The sequence below is a fragment of the Pseudopipra pipra genome, chromosome 1 (genome assembly GCF_036250125.1).
Source record: "Pseudopipra pipra isolate bDixPip1 chromosome 1, bDixPip1.hap1, whole genome shotgun sequence".
Taxonomy (NCBI): Eukaryota; Metazoa; Chordata; class Aves; order Passeriformes; family Pipridae; genus Pseudopipra; species Pseudopipra pipra.
This window is the reverse complement of record NC_087549.1, coordinates 22,512,213-22,532,694: the sequence shown is the minus strand read 5'-3', so window position 1 is coordinate 22,532,694 and position 20,482 is coordinate 22,512,213. Positions and strand designations below refer to the sequence as shown.

At 40.7% G+C, this 20,482-nt stretch overlaps 1 protein-coding gene across 10 annotated transcripts in view; it reads left to right on the top strand.

Annotated features, from left to right (window-relative positions):
- Window positions 1-7,360: 7,360 nt before the first annotated feature.
- The window catches only part of MATN2 (matrilin 2), a 70,007-nt gene continuing 56,885 nt past the window's right edge, over window positions 7,361-20,482 (top strand). For 9 of the 10 annotated variants that reach the window (XM_064647907.1, XM_064647923.1, XM_064647913.1 and 6 more), the window contains exons 1-2: window positions 7,361-7,431; window positions 16,351-16,512. In XM_064647907.1, coding sequence (XP_064503977.1) covers window positions 16,365-16,512 — 148 coding nt within the window. In that variant the 5' untranslated portion in view covers window positions 7,361-7,431; window positions 16,351-16,364. Of the gene's footprint in view, window positions 7,432-7,632; window positions 7,852-16,350; window positions 16,513-20,482 lie in introns of those variants that run through there. The other variant, XM_064647879.1, reaches the window with a different exon arrangement.

Genomic DNA, 20,482 nt, shown 5'->3' with positions numbered 1-20,482 from the left:
TTACCTTATGATTCTCCATTTTTATCACATAAAATCACTTAAATAAAAGATAAGGATATAGGGTTCAAGGCTAAATCTAATCTTTTTTCCTGAAGAAGTGAACAGATAATATGCTCTATCTCATCATGCCCCTAAAAACATTATCCTTTTGTTACTCCACAAGCACATTCTACTTAAGATGTGCCCTTTTTTCTTTGCTGTTTTGAGTGTCTCTTCCTGTAGCTAGCCACCTGCTTGACACTTACGTGATCCTAATTTGTACATGGTACATTATATAGCCTCGAAAAAGAAATTAAGAGACAGATATTTTGAAAACACATACTGTTTTCTTACATGAATCCTTTGTATTCAGCTGCCACTTTCCATAATTCCAGGAACATGTTGCTGGTTAAAAGCAAATTCAGTAAAGACTCAAAGATGTAATGACAAAGTGTTTATTTCTCACTGGTGGTAAAAAGGGCTATCCTCAGTGTTAGTGATGGACTGACGATACATGAATTGCATGGTTCTGCTCACAGAACTATTTGTGAACTTCATCATATACATATAAAACCAGGGGAACTGAAACAGAATGAAGGGTTTGAAGGACTTTGTAAAGAGCTTGCACTTTTTCCCCACACTTCCCTGTTGATTTTGCTGTGTTTCATTTCCAGATTTTTGAGGATTAGTCTTGACTGGTTTTGTACCTAATTCTAAGAATCACTTCATATTCTCAAGGCATGTGAAAAAGGCAAATAACTCACTGGTGTGCATGGCTGGACATACAGGCTCAGATCAGCCCTTTTTGCCCTGCTGTCTCTGTACCATTGCAGACTTCCATCTTTCTGGTTGCCATGGATAGCAGCTGAAGTCATCCTCAATGGCTCAGAGAAATGGACAGAATGCAAACATTTTGATTGTTGAGGCCCAGATATTGCAATTAACAAAGTTCTTCCTACTGAAATTCTCTTGGAAACCCCATTTGACTCTTTAAAATGTTTCAGAAGAAGAAAATGAGAACTCTCACAGTGGGTACCTGAAAAGCAAGCATTTGCCTTATATATAGGTTACATCTTTTCTTCATTTTCCTCAGAACTGTGTGGCAACTTATGATTACCATCCAGACTGTGTAATGTTTACTAGTGAAAAAAATTTAATATATGATATCATCAGGGGCAGGACTCAATGAAGTTATATGCTGTTGATAAAATACATACTGAATTCATCTGCAGACAGCACTCACCTACTTTAACTGGCTGAAAAATTTTCCTGGGTTTGCCACTCTGCCAAGTAGATTCACAGGCTTTACTTTTGCTGTAACTTTGAACATATGATGAGTAAAATTGCATTTTCAGCTTTTCCCTTGGTGACTTAAGCCATACCATGCTTAAATTCAATTCTCTCTCCTTCAGAATCCAAGACAATATTTTCTTACTCAGGTCTTGGGACAAAATTGAGTTCAAGTACACAAGGAGCCCAACTCAGATCTTACAACATGATCCAGAAAGCATGCAAAATGCTTGCTCTAAATCAGATCTCGCTCAAGGAAAAATATTCTAAACGTAGTAATGTGTTTGAATTTTCACGTGTCTGTATCTTAAGTGAAATAGCAAGGTTCTTCATTAATCTTATGTAATATCTGTGTTGTGCTCAAAATAGGCACCCAAATATCATCTGAACTACAACTTTAGCAGACTTTAGGCAATCTGGCTCTTGACCCAATGGTGTTCATACAAAACTGTGTAGATCAAAGATTAAAAAAAAATAAAGTTACATCAACATTTAAAATTTAGTGTTTCAGATGCCAAGCAACCAAATGGCAGCCACTCCAGTCAGATCCCTGGGTGCTTTTGTGATATCATTTGCAGCACAAATACCTGCCTGATCTGTCACTGGTGTGGCTCCTGACATTTCGTCTTTAATGAAATTAGGTGATGACTGCTACTTTAAAAAGAAGCAGATTGTCTTGTAGCAGGTATCAACAAGAATGCAGTACCTAAACATATAAGCTGGTCTGTATTTAAAAGAAAAAGTTAATACAAAAAGTATAATGAAACTTGCCTGGCTCTGGAAATCCCAGATGAAATATGTTCCATTAAAAGGCTATTATACTGATGATTTAATTTGCATTATATGTGTAATATATATTATATATATAATATTAATATACAGAATATATTTATACATATATATGTATATATACAAAACCCTTTGATGTTCATTAAATGTTGCATACATCTTTTCTTTTGGCCGTGGTACAGCTATGATGCTGCCCTCCAGTTAAGTCTGACTGATGAACCATCTTTGGGAGATAATTGGAGGCACCAAACACTGCACTGAATTTAGATTTAAAGGAGATTACTCAGGGCCTTCAAACTAAATGCATGTTTAGAGGTTTTGGTGGTTTCTTAAAAAAATCATAGACTTAAAAAATATTTTTAAAAGTTTGACCCTGCAGTACCTAGGTTTGTAGCGATTGCCCCAGTAAAACTTGGTGCATAAGGAAATATAGATGTTAATTCCCTTTGTTGCAACACCTAGAAGACAAAAAGTCTAGTTCTTGCTGCCAGGGCTGTGCAGAGGACCGTGGGAGCCAATAAAGGGTGGTGATCTGTCTGGCTCTCTGCACATCCTTGCGCTGGTCACCCTGTTCTTGCTCTCAGGCACACTTCAAGGACAGATGCTCCAAGCCTCTGTGCAAACAGCAGGTAGCAACAGCCAAGCCATGCCTGCACCTCAGGCTGTCCTGGCACTGGGACTGCCACTTCTGCCTTTTGTGAGGAGCAGATTTCTGCCAGTTTGTGTTGGGTGTGTTGTAAGAACACACAGAGGAACTCAGGAGGCTGAATGGCTGCAGGGGGCTTGGGCATGAGGTGGGCTCCAGCCTGCTCAGCCCTGTCCAAACTGGTGGTGCCTTTCTCCGTGTCAGATCCCTCTGGGGCCCAGGCAGGAAGTGAATGCCAAGCTCCACATATTGGAGAAAACTTGTTCTGCAATGCAGAAGTGTAGGCACCAAGAGGGCAGTGAAACTGAGCAAGCTGAAGATTGGGCAACTATTGAACATGCTGTCTAGGCATCGGTTTTGGAATTAGGCACAAGTTCTTTTTTGAGCCTTCTACAGAACAAAAGATAAAGAATAACCCCACATTGATTAATTTCTGAATTAATTTATGGATTGCCTTACAACAGTCTTTTATTACTCAAAAAAATTGCCAAGGAGAAAAAAAATCCCTCACAAAATGTTATCAAATATAAAGGATGGAGATGTAGAAAAACTAGCCTGTTTCTCATCTGATTTTTCTCTCTGCAGCTTTCTATCATTAAGTGCTGTTACACTTCTGTTGGCTGCATTGAAGACATCTTTTACTGAGGTTTTGTGCCTCATATATATATACTTATGGTGCCCTTAAGTCACGTCCTTAATCTGAGTTATTAAAGGCATTTCTTGAGTTTTTCACTTGATGGCATATTTTCCAGTTCTCTAATGGGTCTTTCAGCTCTTTGCTATCCCACTCCAAGCTTTTCTAAACATTCTGCTTGAATTATTCACAGCTTTAAGGTGTAGCCAAAAAGAATATGCTTTCTTTAATGTAGTGGATGAAGAATTTAGAGCACTATGGAGTAAAAAAACTTATCCTTGCAGAATTTCTCTTGAAACACACTCACTTACTGAGTATTCTTTGCTTACATACAGCTGAGATGTATCATGTGTTTCACAATCTATTTCATATGTGCAATGCTGTTGCTATACCATTATAGTTCCCTAGTCAAAATATTGTGTTATATCAGTGCCTGAGAAATGTCCAAGTGTATAATGTTTACACTTGACGCCATATTGATCTACTTCATAGCCCATTTAAAAGAAAGAAAAAAGAATATTTTGACAAAATCTGTTTCCCCAAGCAGACCTGTGTTCTATTATCAGTTTTGTGAGTAATGCACTGAATGACAGTATTATGGAAAAATTTAGGTGGGAAGTGACCTAAAAAAAATCCCCACTGATGGTGTTCAGCATCTCTAGGTTCAGCATCATAGTCTCATATGATGAATCTTCTGTTATACCTGAAGTAAAAAAAACTTACCTTGGAAACTCTCCAAAACATGCTTACCATCACTGGTGGTGGTGGTATTTGCCAGTGTTTTGGCTCTTCACCAGATCACTGTGCTTTTAAGGACTGAAGAGGAAGAAAATTTTGAAAAATAAGTTGTAGTGAAAGGACAAAGGATGAAAGGCTTCTTGAAAATAGTACTAGATATTAAAAATAATTTAATATGTACCTATTAACGTGAAAAAAAGAGTCCTCCATCCAAATGTAAGATGTTATTTCACAGAAAAAGGCATCAAAGCAAAACTGCAGTAAAACAAAAAGTATGAGATGCCAAAGAGATCTGTCATAACCTTGGTATGATTTGTAGCTGAATTAAACATGGTTAGGTAGTGAAAGGATACTTCTAATACTGCTACTGAATCCAACCCAAAGGAAACCTAAAAGAAAGAAAAATCAATTATCTTCTTTATTATCTATGATAAGTATAATCAAGAATGCTAGTTAGAAACTGAAAAAATGGAAGAACTAGAAAAGATGAAATATCATATTATAAAATCACAGAATCATCAACGTTGGAAGAGACCCTCAAGATCATATATTAGAAAGGATTTATCCACTGGCAAACAGGTGAAGCTGCAGATATAAACTGAACACAAAGATGCCCATCGACCATCAACGGTACTGTGACTACTGAAAATGATAATGACATCCTTGACCACATCAGAAGTACTTTCAATAAATAGAAATGATCTGGAGAGAGCTTGTATGGCATATTGAGTTCAGTTCTGCCACACACACCCAAAGGAACCGGCTCAGCACATACACAGCAAGAACTTGCTTGTTGAGTAAAACAAGAGTGAAAGCTGAAAGAGAAAATTATTGTTGTTACTAAATGCACTGGGGAGGTAAGCCTGGGAGAACAAAATAAGTTGTTTAGGTTGAGAGACAATGTTGGTAATAGGAAACAAGTATAAAATGGCCATAAATACATTTAGACTGGAAATTAGTAAGAAGTGTCTAACTACTGGGGAGGTCTGTAAGGAGTCCTTTAACAGCAGAGGGAAAATCAATTCACTGCTTTACTAAAACACCTGCTTATAAGATGAAACGTAGTTTCTCAAATATGATTTTTACATGATGTGTTTGCCTGTGATAACTTGAAAGCAGCCTACATGACTGGGAGTTTCTTCCAGACTGAGAGCAATCCTTCCAGGCACTAAGAGAAGCCAAGAAAAGAAAGAGAGGACTCAAAGCCTGAGGTATCCAGTTAGCAATCTTCAAGCTTAATAATTGCCTGCAAAGCACAGTTTGATAGAAGCCTCCAGCTTTTTCTTACTGTACATCTTCTAACCTTCCTCTATCCATCCTCCTAAATGTTGACAGACTGAACAATGTCTCTCCTGAATCGAAAGAAGTCACACTGTGGGAGTGGAGGAAGAGGCTCGTCATTTGAGAAAGGACAAGTGGCAAAGAGACTGAGACTCTGTAAGGTGGGGAATACATAGTCCTTTGGTATGGTATTAAATAAATACCAAAGTTGATTATTAAAGTCAAATAAAATTCCCCCCATCTTCTATGCTGTCTCTTATGAAAAAAAAAAAAATAGATGCCTTGTGCTGACTCACTGCTATCATACCTCTTCTTTTGATCTCCAGCTGGGATACCTTCCATGTGTTCAACCTGCCAAGAGCTGCAGACTGCATGGCCCCTGGGAAGAGCTAGTGTTGGGATCTCTTATGTGTAAGTTGGAGCTGAAGCCACTAGAATGCCTCTGGGCACTCACATGATCTTCTTACCACAACACTTTCTTCTCCTGTCTTTTGTCTTCCTCTGGCAACTCAGCTGATGCCTCAAGCCACAGCACAGTGAAATGAAAGTACAGATTCTGTATTTTAAGATGACAGAGCATTAATTAGGACCGTGTTTGGGGCCTCATTCTATGCTACATTACAAGGATGAAGCAGAATGGGTGAATTGTTCTGCACTCGGCTCTGCTGGGTTTGCTACAATGTCTATCAATGCTCATCTGCATTTTTAATTTTTCCCTTTTCTCAAGAAAAGGTTCAGGAGCCAGTGCTCAGAATTAAAGATTACATGAATCTGTCCCCTTTCAGTTAGAGATTTTCTTGTTATCTACATATTTTTAGGGATTAGATTTTGTACACCCACCTCACAGACAATTAATTGTGCCTTACAAAACTTACACAAATTTGCTCTGTTGATAGCCAGAATTGCTCACTATCCCAGCAACTCTGAGGGGGACAAATCTCCTCTCTTGAATCCATCTGGTATGGGATGCACTGCAATTGTCATGGCTTGGTGATTTATCCCTTTCCTGTTGGACAGTGACAGTGAGTCCGGCTCACCTCTGCTGTTTGCATGGCTTTCACTGTTCTTTTTTTTTCCAGGAAACAATTGCTTGGGAACAAAGCAGGAAATTTATTTTTTCTTTTTCATATATAATAGTACCTTAAGTGTTTATATAAACCCCACACTCAGCTTTTTCCTGGACTACTGACCGTGCCGCTGCTGTGACAGCTGATGGCCCCTGCTACTCGGCCCATTTATTTCACACCTCTCTCAGCGTTTTCCTCGACGGAGGCTCGCCGCAGTGGCAGACACCGTATGATTCACCAGGGACTGTTTGCCTTGGCCCGCGGGTCCTCTGCGCGGGGAATGGGATTTCCATTCCCCGGCGTTTCCCTTGGTCGGCTTCCCTGGAAGGTAGCGCGGGCCCGGCCTTGGGAGCACGGCGCTGGCCAGGGAAGGATGCGCTGGCCAAAATCGCACCGCTTTCCTCTAGCAGGGACCCCACGGCCCCGCTGCGGGAAAGCCCCCTCGGCGGCGGCAGGCACTGCTCCTCAGGGCTGCAGGAGCCCCTCGCCACGCAGCACAGAGCAGGGAGGAAGCGGCAGCGGGGCCGAGGTGTGCGGGGACGGGAGCCCCGAGGGGCCGCCAGCCCCTGTCCCTGCCGGGGCTGGAGAGAGGGAGCAGGTCCCGCGTCCCTCGGCATCAGGAGGGAAGGCGTGGGGCCGACGGTCCCTGTCCCACCAGGGCCGTCGATCCCGTCTCTTCCCTCACGGCAGGCGGGAGGGAGCGGGACCGCGTCCCTGACGCCGGAGGCGGCTGCGGAGAGAGCAGCCCGGCCACCCGCGGCTCCTGCCGGGGCCGCACCGGCTCTGAAACTGCGCAGGGCGGTCGGTGTCTCCCAAGTGGGACTCCTCATTTTCCCTCTCCCCGGTACGACAGTGCCACCCGGGACGGGGCTGGCGGGAGGCTGCTGCTCCCGGGGGGCGGGCGGGGGAGCGCCGTCCGGGGCCGCGCCGGGGGGAGGAGGCTCCGCGCTCGCTCCCGGCCGCCGCCGCTGCCCGCGCCGAGCGGAGCGGCCCCGCCAGCCCCGCAGGTAAGCGCGGCTCTGCCGCCCGCCCTGCCCCGCCTCGCCTCGCCTCTCCCGCCCGCCAGGCGGGTCCCCGGCGCCCGCGGGCACCGCGATCCGCGGGCACCGCACCCCCGCCGCCCCCCGCGCCGCCCGGCGGGCTCGGCACCGCTGACACCGCCGGGTCGCGGCACAGCCGGCGGCCACCGCCGCCCCGGGGCCCCGGCTCGGCGGAGGAGCGGCCCTGCCCCGGGGGCTCCTCCGGGTGGGGGGCGGCTGGGGAGGGCCCCGCGGGCGGCGGGGGCCCCGTGGGGAACGGGAGGCCGAGACGAGGGGCCGCGGCGGCGTCTGCGTCTCAGTGGGATGTTCGCTTGCTGGGTTCCGCTGGAGTGGGTTTGCTGCTCGTGCTGCAGCCGCAGGAGGAAGGCTTCCCTTTTTTTGAACTGCGTGAGTCTGAGCAAACTCCCCGTCTACCCTCTTCCCCCTGCATGCCGCAGTCTATCGGATAAAATCTCACTCTGTTTTAAAGTCAGTGCAGAATCAGAGCCGAACTTTACCGAAACATGTTAGTGAGTAAGTAGCCTGCAGGTGTCTTTACCAGCTCGCAGCAGGACAGGATGCAGCTTATCCCCGTGCCAGGTACCCCGCAGGCAGCTCTCTGCTGGAGTTGTCACCTCTGACACCGAGTGCTGGAGTTGCCCAGGCTTCCTGAGAGCACCGCGTGTGCTGGAGATGAGAGGAATGGGGAGCAGTTTGTTTCGTGTAATATACTTACCCTGGAAACCCAACCTAGATGGTGCTCATTAATCTGATAAAAATTATCGTGGCATCTTTAATGACCACATATTTCTGTTTCGGAAAACAGTTCTTTCTGTGTCAGACTGGCCTCTATCACGGCTAAACAGTAGTTGAGTGTTGACTGAGATGGAAGAATGGAACCTACTGATTTATGTAATACTTCCTTAATGCTTGGGTTTGCTTTTGGGACCATCATTCAAAGGGTGAATGATCCTGACTGAGATCTAAAAAGGTGACGTGCCGTGTCACATGTTAACAGCTGACTACCTCAGAAGAAATTATTAAACTGTATTCCATCCAAAATTCTCCTTAAATCAAAAGCTTAATAAAATACACATATAGCTTTTCCATTAAATCGTACAAAATTTACAAAATAATTTTGGAGTATTACACTTTTCATATTGATGTGTCAGCTTCAAGCAGCAGATTTTCTAAACTTTTCTTCATGTACTGTATATCGCTGTGATTTTAACTATATTCATCAAATTAAATTTGATTTATTTTATGTCTTCAGAAAATGCAGCACTTTGTTACACAAAGCTGCGGGTAAGGTCCTCCATCTTGCACTCAGTATTCACACCTAATTACTTTATGTGAGTCTTTCCATTAACTTCACTGGGATTTCTCATGAAGAAGCGATGCACATTCTAGTGCTTATGTCCCAAGGACCCAGCTGTGATGGTAAAAGATGTTTTAGTCAGTCCAGGCAAACTAGGGAAAAGCTAATCAGATCTAAATACTCTCCTTTGCCTTATAAACCATCTCCCTAGGAGGGTAAAACAACTAAGCACTATTTAATTATAATGTGGATATCACTAACAAACTCATTTTATACGGTGTACATTGTTAGTGTTTTCGTTATGAGCAAAGAGTATTTGGAATGGAGTGGTTTTAATCCTCAGATTATTGGTTTACACTGGTGCTAGTCAGTGTGACTTTGCAAATAAGTTTCAGAACTATTGTATCCTTTTTTTCTTTTTTTAAAAATCTTTCTTCTTGCAGTTAACAGTCTATTATGGTTTGTGACTGTAGTTCACAGAGACAAACGTAAGCAGCCCACATATGTATCATATGTCATATAATATATGCTTTAAATTTAAGTATCTACTCTTCGTGGTAAAAGTGAAGTTTCTCAGTTTTCCCATGCTACTCTTCTGGGAACTTAGTGGAAACTCTGATGTCTAGATCAGATTCAGTACCACAAAGTGCAAATGAGTCTTCCTCAAAAGAACAAGGTAATGAAAAGGTCTATTGTCCAAGTGGCAACTGAAGAAAATCATAACATGGAGATTGATGCTGTCATAAAATAAGAATTCTCACTTCTAGAGCTTGCTGTCTGACCACTGGAAAATATGCAGAGTAAATCATACTATGGGTGTAGTGTTCAATAGCACCACCATTAACTTTTATGTGGTGAGTTTCTGAAATTACTGAAATAGTCATCAGCTTCAGCTCATCTGGACCTGATGGCTTACAGAGGTCCTCTCTGACCTAAATAATTTAGTAGTTATTCATTTTACAACACTGATATCAGGAAGTCATTTAGATGAATGGCTTAAAATTAAGTAATAGATCCCTCAATGTTCTTCATTTCCTTAGAGATGTAGAAAATTATATTATGCATGTACTACATATACATGTACTACATACACTCTAAGTCCTTTAGATAATGGTCCATTGCATAAAAGTTCTACCATGATGTTTACACCTCACAATAAAATTTAATGCTGATCTCTTCTTCTTTCTGATATGCTGTATGTTTGTGTGTGTGTGCTCATCACTACGTGTGTGCTTATCCTACCTCTGTGCTTGGATAGGCAAGCTGGTCTTGCCCAATCCCTAACACTCTCCTGACAGCTTCCAGAATGTGGTTGTCCTCCTGTATCCTGTAGCACCTTCAGCTATGCTCTGCATATGGGTATCATGTACAGTGCTGGGTTTATGGGAATATTTGTCTGACTTCCAAATGTCAATTCACCTCCCCTTCTAGGAACTGCTCTGTAATATATTTTAAGTCTTCCCTTTGATGTTTCAAAATCTAAGTTAGTTTAGTCCACTGTCACATTTGATTTTATTAGTCCAGGATACAACTCATTTGTGGGCTTTTGTAGCCACAGCTGGAATGATTAGGTACTTATGGAGTTTCAGCTGCAGCCCTTGCTATGCAAGGCGGGGGAATCTCTCAATACAAAAAGCACTGGAATATCCTTTTAGTTGCCAAGGGAGGAATACGTGCTGGATGAGGAGGACCATATGGAAGCATAGGAAACAAAGGTTAGTGTTCCCATCACTATGCAGACATGTCTGGAGCAGACAAATTGCTATCACATACTAGGATTGTGCCCTTCTGCACATACAAAACAATGTGTGGCCATGAAATTTCCTGTACCCATGCAAAGAATTTGTCCCAGTGTTCTTGCACTGGAGTACACAACTTATGATCCTAAATCCACTGCAGATTCAGGTTATTTGTACTGTCTGAACACTGATGTTGCCAAGTCAACAGTTATTTTTATTGTTGTGGTGGCTTGCTGTGCTGCTATGAAAGCTGTTTGCATTTGGGTTGGCTGTCTCAGAATATACCAGAATTACTAATTGACTTTTAGATAATGAGTTTCCCAGGTTCATCTGATACTGCTGACGGCATGAATGGCCAAAGTTAACCCCCTAAAAAGAGGTAAAGAATGTGTTAACATGTGAATACTGCTCTGCTGTTTTGCAGGACATGGTGCAGTGGTGGGTAGGTTCATGGTCTCATGTGTACAGAGTGTCTGCCGTCAGGGTTGAGCAGCAGGTGAGGAATTTAAAAGCTTAGAGCACCTGCAAACCGGTTTCTTCTGATTGTGGCCACCTGCTCCCACAAAAACCTGCATGGCTAGGGACAGATGTCATATGATGTTGGACTCTATTGGGCTCTGTAGCTGTTATTCAGAACTAGAAAATACCTGGGTCAGCAACTGGTCTAGAAAGACAGAGGAAATTATTAATACTCTATGTCCTGATGCCTGTGCCACACAGAGTGATTTTAATAAGTAATGAACTAGTAATGCACATGCTGGCTTGTGGATAGTGAAGTATCTTGGAACATGTTGTAACTGATAGTTAACAGGGCTTTACAGTGCCTGCAGCCCTTAATTTCTGAGATTATGGGATTGAGAATGAAATATTTTGTGGCTTTGATGTAATAAGAGCTTGTTTGTTTTTCCAAGTAGCTCGCTGTGCTTGCTAACTTGGGGACACAGACAGTGAGTTTATTGACTTATATAGATTGCTTGTAGTTCCTCTAACTTCAGTAAAAGCTTTGTATTTGACCAGTTTCCTGTTATCTTAGAAATGGGTAGATAATAAAGAGTGCTGAAAGAACTTCAAAATGGTTTCTCTTCTATGCACTTGTGTTCTTTATAACTTAAAACCGCTGAAGTTAGATCTGCTGGCACCTTAATGGAAGTAAATGGCTGTCTCTTAACTGTGAAACAAGAAAAGCTGAAGGCAGCTTCTGTAGTGGTAATAACTTCTGTCTCTGGTGCTTTTTTTGACTTCCCTTTCACTTCCACCTATGAGGATAATTTGTGTAGGATTCAAGAGAGGGGATACTATTTGCAGATACTAAAGGTGTTGGTATTCCATGTAACTGCTGAGAACTTCCACTTCTGTACATTATGCCAGTTTTGTTGGCAGCTAGGAAAGTGGAGAGGTAGGGGTTTGGGGAGTTCATGTCATGATTTAGCCTTGAAAGGGAACTTGTACTGCAAGACGGGGAGGGAGACCACCCAGAGGAGCAGGAAGCATGAGCTGAAACATATTACTACCCTAGTTTTCCAATTTCTTTCTGCTCAGCAAACACAGGTACAATTTTAAGGTACCTGAGTGAAAAAAGGTGGTCTTTCAGGCCACTGGGAGGGTTTCCTGATTTTCTGTAAAAGGAGTTTTCCTGAAATGGTGTAAGAGGTGGAAGGACACTGCCTTCAGCATGAGCCACAAATCATCTCTTCTCCCTTGATATTATGTAAGAGTTATCACACTGAAGAAGACAAATATTAATAACCTGCACCATGCAGTGGAGAAGGTCATTGTTTTATCACCACACTGAATATTCAGTAGTGTCTCTGTCCAAAACAGCTATCAACCCCTTAGGAGGAGAATTCCACAGGAAGATACTTGAAAGAGTAGAAATGGGCTTGTGTTGTTTCACTACTGTCCAATAAAGGAAATAGGTATTTTAAAGACGAAGTCCCAATTTTATTTTTTGGTCTTCTTACACTGTACTTCATGAAAGTTGAAAATCCATAACAGCACATCAGAAAAATTACCCTGATGCAAGGGTATATGGATAAGGAAGCACAGGTAAAATTGGTAAGAAAACACCATGGCAATATTCAGCTCTTGACTAGCAGCCAGTTAGGGAGCAAGGGAAGCCTGAAAAGAACAGAGAGCCTGTCTATTTACTTGCCATCTTCTAGGAGAATCTCCTCCTTTATTCCAAACTTCTTCAAGAAGACAGCTGCAGATATTGCAAGCAACCCTCACCAGATTGTATCTCTGTGAGCAGCAGTTGTCCCATCCGTGTTAGGAGCTTCTTCACATGTCCAGCACAGCAGCTACTCCAAAGTTGCTGTGAAAGCCCTGCATGGGACCCTCTTCTTCCTGTCACCATGGGTAGAAGAGTGGAGCAGTGGAAGATGGTGCCTCTGTGCTCAACCTGTTAAGGCCCCACAGATTGCCACACCTCCTCTTGCAGTCTTTTTTATTTAGAGGCGTTCAGAATGTTTGTCTTACAGTGACTTGGTCTTGGGTCTACCCAGGGGAGTTGGTTCCCGATGGTATAATGCTGAATACTCCTGGTGTGACAGCCGGAATCAAAGTGCTTCAAAGATATTCCTCAGGTAGCCACAAAAATACGACTTGTAAGTTTGGTACTTTGGGAAGGTGTTCTCAGCTGGTAGAGCAAGGGTTAGCCAGCAATGTGAAGCTACAGAGGGCTGTGCCAGCAGCCTGGCTTAGCCTGCTGGGAAATGAGGTGTTAAATACCAAATGTGGTGCAGCAACCATCATCATATTCTCGAGTGAAGACAGGGAACCTCACAGAAGACCCAGAAGATAAACAGAGAACCATGGGAGGACTGTGTGCGGAGCAGCCATGCAACCACAATACAAACTGGTCATGTAAAAATGTGAGCAGCACTGGACACAAATATGTACCTGGAACTGGAACAAAGCACACAGGTTCAGGCTGTCATCACCTCAGGAAAGCAGCACAGAAGATTTCAGTGTGGATGAAAGGGTGAGAGGTTTGGATCAGTGGTATCAGTGTATTTTATCACGTACAGCCTTTGGCTTTGGAAACTTGGGCTTGTTTGGGTTTTTTTTCTTCTTATGGAAAATGGATGCAATTTAATTTTAATTTTTATTTTAGATTATATATAATTTTTTTAAGATGAGGCAACTGAAGTTCTCTGTTAAGCATCGCTTTCTCTAATCACAGTATTTTAGAACACTGTGAGGGTAGGAGTGTGTTCATAATGGATATTTTTTAGCAAGAATTGGATCTTTTTTTGGTGGAACTGTTAGTAAATTTATTTTCTGATTATCAGACTGGTAAAGATAATGAAATCTAAGGATCTAACATTTCTGAATCAGAATTAAATACTGTTGAACAGTATGTTATTCAGTGGTTCTGTTTCTTTAATACACCCAGCCTTACTTTTTAAAGGGACTGGTAAAAATCACACAAAACTGAAAATTTGCTGCTTTAATGTATTTCAGAATTCAACAACTGCTAATGAATGATTATGTAGACATTTTGATTTATATGGTCAGCTAATATGATATTTGCATGCTATATAAGCATTTTCCTAACAGAATTCAAACACTTCAAATCACAGCAAACAAACACCTTTTCTTTTATTTCTGAAGTTGCTTGTGGACAGTTGTGAGCCTAGTGAATTTGAAACTGTGACCCAATATAAAAAATTGCTACAAAGGTATAAAGTATGTTAAGTGACAGAATGTAAGAGGGTTTAGTTTGGTGTGAGACTGTCCTGAGACACTTCTTTATCACCATTTCTTTTGACATACTGTTACTGGTTCAGCAGCATGTTGTGAAGGCTCTCCTGCCACGTTATCATTGGCTCTCCATCAATGTGCCACCAGGAACAGGCCAAATGGCTTTACTTAGAGTTTAGTGCCATCTTCACAGCTGTTTAGGGTGGATTGAAAGGAGGGATGAGTTAGGCCACTGATAACTAGGTAGTAGCCAGATAGCCCACTTAAACAATCTGTTCTTGCTGGGTTCCTGTGACAGCCTTGAAAGGAGCATATTTCTCTTGCTCCTCAGCTCTCTGAGCATGGTTGTGGTGTTTCTAAAACACTGGTGCTAGAACTGGCATGTATCCTTGAGGTCCATTTGCCTCATGTGCTGAAGGGACAGGCCGGAGTGAGAGGAGACCCTCTTGCACAGCCCCGTGTGTGTTGATGTTCTGAGAAGTGAGGAGATGACCTGAAAGAAGATTTTGTTGATAATCTCCATCAGTAAAAGCTGTTGCCTCCAGCAAAATTCAGTCCCATTTCCAGTGGTGTGTGCTGTTTCCGGTGTCCATCTCTTTCTGACTAGAGCACTGTAAAAACCCTACTAATAGTACCATCCTGGTGTCCATGCTCCTAGGGCTCCAAATATTTGAATTTTTTTGTGGCTATTTTTATAAGCACCAGATATTTACATCTCTTTCCTAGTCTGAATGTCCTTAGATCATATATTGGGTGTTACTGGACAATATTAAACATTGAAGCAAGGCTGGGCATTTTGAGTTCAAAGACTCATTTTATTCTCTGCATATACACCAGAACATTATGTTTGCATTTGTGGCTGAGTAGGATACACAAAAGGAAAAATAGATTGATAGTCAGAAAAATACATTAATATGTAATGGTTGTGTGGGACAGAGTGAAGAATGATGTACAAAATACCTTTATTAGAGAGAAAATATTTAATCAGTATTTTCTTTTCTGCCAGTGAATACCTCATAGTGGGAAAGAAAAGAAATTATTTTTCTGAAGTGGAGCACTTAGTTGCCTTCTGTTACATATCTGCTTGTCAGGTTTAGGACCCTGTTAAAATTGTTTTCAACATCTTATTTACTTCACCAAGAATTACTGTTAAAATTTGCACTGCTTAAAAAGTTACACTAAGTTTCAGCTAGAACAGTTCTGTGTTGTGAAAGTGGGTAGTTTTATCCATCTCTTGCACACCTAGGGGAGCTCTTGACTAAGCTTCATCGCATCAGCAGTTCCAAGGCTGAATCTAGCTCATGTGGGATGCTGTCTTCACAAATGCAACAATAAAGTTTTGGGTGAAGGTAGAAGGAATCTCCTTCTGAGGATGCCATCAACAGGGAACATAGCCAGAAAATGAGCCTCTAGCATGTCAGGTTTTGCTTTCTGTTGTGGACAGACTCAGCCATGGCTTTTTATGGTGGATTAACAAGATCCTGATCAGGAATAATCTCTTAGTGTGGGAATTTTGCCTGTCAATTCGTTCTTCTGTATGACAAAACTTTTCCAGAACCTATGGCAAGCTCCTTGCCAATCCTTAGGAGTCTAGTCCAGTAAACAAGATTCATTCATCCATGTTAGCAACCATGGACTGTCTTCTGAAAAGGAAGCATGAGCTCTCACCAGTTCACATTTATAGTTGCTGTTTCTGGAATATATTTTCTTCCCTCTATTTTAATTCTCCAAGATTTTCTGAAGCAAGAATGCCTCAGACTACAAGAATCATTAAACTTCTGAAAAAAATGCAACAGAGTGCTGAATGGAATAACAAAAATATATTTGTGTCCCACTCAAACCCATTTATGCTGGCAGGCTGACTGAAACAAAGTTCCTTTTCTTACTTTAAAAATACTTGATTACTATGAATGGTTGTAGATGTTGACTATGAACTTCAACTAACAATACTTATAAATGCTGTGCAGGGACTGCCAACTGCTTTAGTATGTAGATCTTATTTCTTGAGGTTATAGGTATTATTCCATGACTATTCTGCATATTTGTATGTGATGGAAGCAAAGCAATGCTGCTGGGTGGTTGACAAGGCTAAGTATATCTTTTTATGTAATTGAAGAGCTTATCCCCTTTTCTCCTCTGTTGCAGTTTCACATCCTTGAATGTCCCTCTGTTTCTTGAAGATGAAGAAAATGATTGCATGCTTCTTTCTGCTATTTGTGCACACTCTGCTTTCCACTGTCATGGCAAAAGATCTCCCTGGAAGACGTTTCACTCAAAGAAGGGATGTTAACACCCAATCTCTACTAGGTAAGTTACACACAAAAAAACCCCAAAACTCCGCTACCAAAAGCTATCTCAAATACAAATGATAAAAGGCATAAGCAGTTGGCCAAACCTTGACTGAATTAGTTTATAATAAAAAGGAGATTTTCATTTGCCAGCAGGAATATGATAAAATTTGTTGACCAGTTAGCAGCTGTTGAAAGAAGGTGTTTACTTTTGGGGTACTAGATTTACTTTATGTAAGTGGTATGAAATAAATATTTGCTACAGGACTGTTGGCCTATTAAAAAAAAAAAAAAAAACGTATTTTCAGTGTTTAGAGAAAATACATGTTGGTTCATGGAGGTTCTGTCAAATGTGCCTTTTACCATGCCAGAAAGTTTTAGCTCTCTATATGTATGTGATGTGTGTAAAGATGATTGAATGGAAATCTGTGGCTATTGAAATTAGGCTTGTCATACATTGCTAATTACATGCTCATACCTTCATTTTGTCAGGTTTATTTTATTTATAATGAGCAGCACGTCTTTTGCCAAAAATCTGAAGACAGAATCTATCAGTTTTAGCTTGTGGCTGCCATATTTTAAAATATAAGATTCATCTCTCTCTTGTTGATCATCACCTATATGTTATCAAGCAGTCTGCTGGTCAGCTTTTTCATCTCCTAACAGTTTGCGACTTAGAATAACTTTCTTTTGTTCTTTGTTTAAAATAATCGTCAGATTATGAAAACACAGCATGGATGAGGTCTGAACACAGCCTATCATTAGGGATTAATGATTCACATCAACAGTAGATCTAATCAGATACCTCTCTCCAGCCACTGGGAGATGCCTCTCCATAAAGGTGACCTAACCTAGGTGAACATGAGGAATGTGAAATGTTCTGCAGAAGATAATACTGGGAAGAAAGAAGAGGAAAGCAAGCCAGAACTTGGGAGAATGGGTGACAGAGCTTGGGAGCACCAAGTTTTATCAGCAAAACTCTTCTCCGGACAAAATGTAGTCCTTTAAATCATGTAAAATTCCACAAAGTACCATTCATAATCTGTTAACTTTAAAATATTGGTTTTCAATTCCTGTAGCACAAATTTAAAACAAATGACAACAGATTTCCATTTCTTATTCATCTTTCTCAAAACTAATAGATGCAGTCTTGAAACACTTGGGGTTCTGCAACTGCTGGCTGGAAGCCACAGGTCTGGAGATTCAGCTGACCAAAAAATGTGGATATAGAACAGCAAAGATAAATACCCGCACTCACACCTTACTTAATAAGAATCTAAAACTTTCTAAATGTGATTATATAGCAGCTCTTCCTGAATATTTGATGGTTCCCAGCAAATACCCTAAGCTTATTACTTCAAGAAATAAACTGCCCACCTCTCTAGAAAATGAGTGCAAAGGGAAGATGTTATGTGAAGAAAGTGAAAGTGTCCCATTTCTCAGCTTGCCTTTTTTCCCTGTGATTTTTGAATTGATTTTATAGCCTCTTTTTCATAATTTAAATAGTGGAAAATATATGAAAAGGATTAGCACTCAATATAAATCAAAACGTATAGATTAAATTATTTATTTCTCCTTTCAAAAGTCTGGACATTCCTGGTCCCTGCATTTGGAAACTTCTGGATCCCTACTCAGTTTGGCATGTGAAGGATGCAAACAGTTCTGGCAGCTGTGGCTAAAAGAACCCTTTCAAGACATTAAATGATGCAAGAAACTTTGGACATTCTCTGATCCAGCCCATAAACGTACGTGGCAGTTTGGAGTCAGACCCTTGGGCCTTGGATTCTGTTTCAATGAATTAGGTCACCTACTTCAGATTTAGCCATGTGTAGAAACAGGGGCATGGTAAAAATGTTCTTCTCTGTGAAGAACAGAATATGTAAAATGCATGCCACTCTGCTGGAAAGCTGTAGTGTTCCTTAAATGACATGAAAAAAAATGGGGCCAAACCATGATCTCAGTGACATCAAGTCAGTAGACTTAATAAAATCACTCCAGAATTCCAGCAATTTAGCCAGGATTAGAAGTTGCCTCATTCTATATAATATGCATTTTATAAGTACTAGTGGTGATGACAATTGCTGCTGTAGTGAAAAGACTTGGTTGGCAGGCAAAAGGGAGCAATATAGCTGCAAAGAACCAACAGGTACCTGGAAAAGTAATGAAAGTTTAGTTTGGGGGTTGAGGGTTTTTTTGGTAGATGTCTCTTTTTTTCAGTCTAAAAAGTTTATAGAGCTAAAATGAAGGATTATGCTATGTAAGTATAGTAGTATTAAAATAATTTTATTCCTTTTTTCTTCATTTCACCAATTTTTAAAACAAAAGTGTACTGCTGTTCTAACTATTTACTGGTAAAATACCAGTACTGTCCATGGGCAGAAGTAAAAGTCCTTGCTCCAGGAAGCCGACAAGATAAATAAGCAAAATGTAATGGATGAAAAATCCAGCTTTAGAAGGATTTAATTTTTCATCAACCATGCTTCTTAGATTTTTTAATTGTTGAGTTAGGGCTAATAGCCTATACATTTTAACAAATGCTTCAGAAAGAATGAAAAACTTTGTGAAAAGACATATTTTTTTCTTATCCTCAGTCTTGCAACTAAATCTCAGCGTGTGTTGTTTTAATTTGGCAGATCTTTGCCTTGCTTGTTGTTGTATAAAACTATTTTTGCTATAGCTAACAATTTCCATTAAAGATCTGAAATATTCTGTACAAAGATCGATTGAACATCAATTTTTTGGAAGTCTCTCTATGTGGCCCTTGAAAACCAAACTGCTCTGCAGGTTTTTCTTTCTTTAAACATTGAATCAGACTTCCAAGTATTACAAATTTGTCAATTGTGACAAATTAATTGATTTTTTAACGTTTTCTTAAATCTTCTTGCAGCATATTAGATATTCATATTAGAAAATATAAGCATATTTCAAGTAGTAAAAGAATTTGTATTAGATTGCTGGAAGATAATGTTTTGAGTAGGTTTATGGTAATGTATGTTTTAAAGGATTATTTCCATAGTTGTGTAAGATCTTGTGGAACAACAGAAAGAAATTGGATGGTCCATTTGTCTTTCCTGTAGCAGAGGGCAGTCACCTCTACCCTTACATGACATATGTACTAACTTTTGCCTTCTCTTTCCCCTTATCAGTAATTTTATCCCGAGTTTGGATCTTTGACCTTATCCTGATTCATTAAAGGAAATTAATTTTTTGTTTTAGAATCTCCTCTTTTGAAGGCTTTGAGAGAGCTCTGAGGAGTTTTTACCTAGTTCTCAGACAAGATCATTGTTCCTGTTGAGCGCAGCTGCTTTGTTAGATTACACAGAGATGGCTGAAGACAGTTTGCCAGTTTAGCATTGCTTTTTGGATACTAAAGAAAAGCAGTAATATACTTGCTACACTGTTAAAAGGATAAAATCATGTAAGCTACCTTAGCTGATTGCCTTCAGATACAATGAAATGGACTTCTGCGCCTCAACAGACTGAGGAAGAGCTGAGTCAGTTGTCCACAGTGGCGATTTCCATACTGTGTTTTCAAAGCCACAGCCAGAAGTCCACAGCACAGCAGGTTCCATGTTTGGAAGCAACGTGTATTCAGCGCTGGCAAGATGGAGCACTTTTTTGATGTTTAATGTTATGGGCTTTTTTGCTGAAGCAGATTCGGGACTTAGGATCTGCTGCATCTTAATCATTAATTATAAAACAAGCAAAGCAAAATTTCAGCATTGTGGAAAAAACCACAAGTTTTTGAGTTTGGGTTTTTTCTGGATGAACTCTGTTCTTGTAAACTGACATGTATTTCATTTCACAGGGACATGTTTCTTTGGAGAGGTTTGTAATGGATGCATGGAAATAATTGAATAAGCAGTAGAATACTATTCTAAGCAATAACATTCTTTCTGTTCTTTAGCAATATAAAACCTGTTTTTGAAAATAGCTATTTATGTGAGGAGAAAAGCTAATTTGGAGGGGTATTTCTTTAGATACTATAT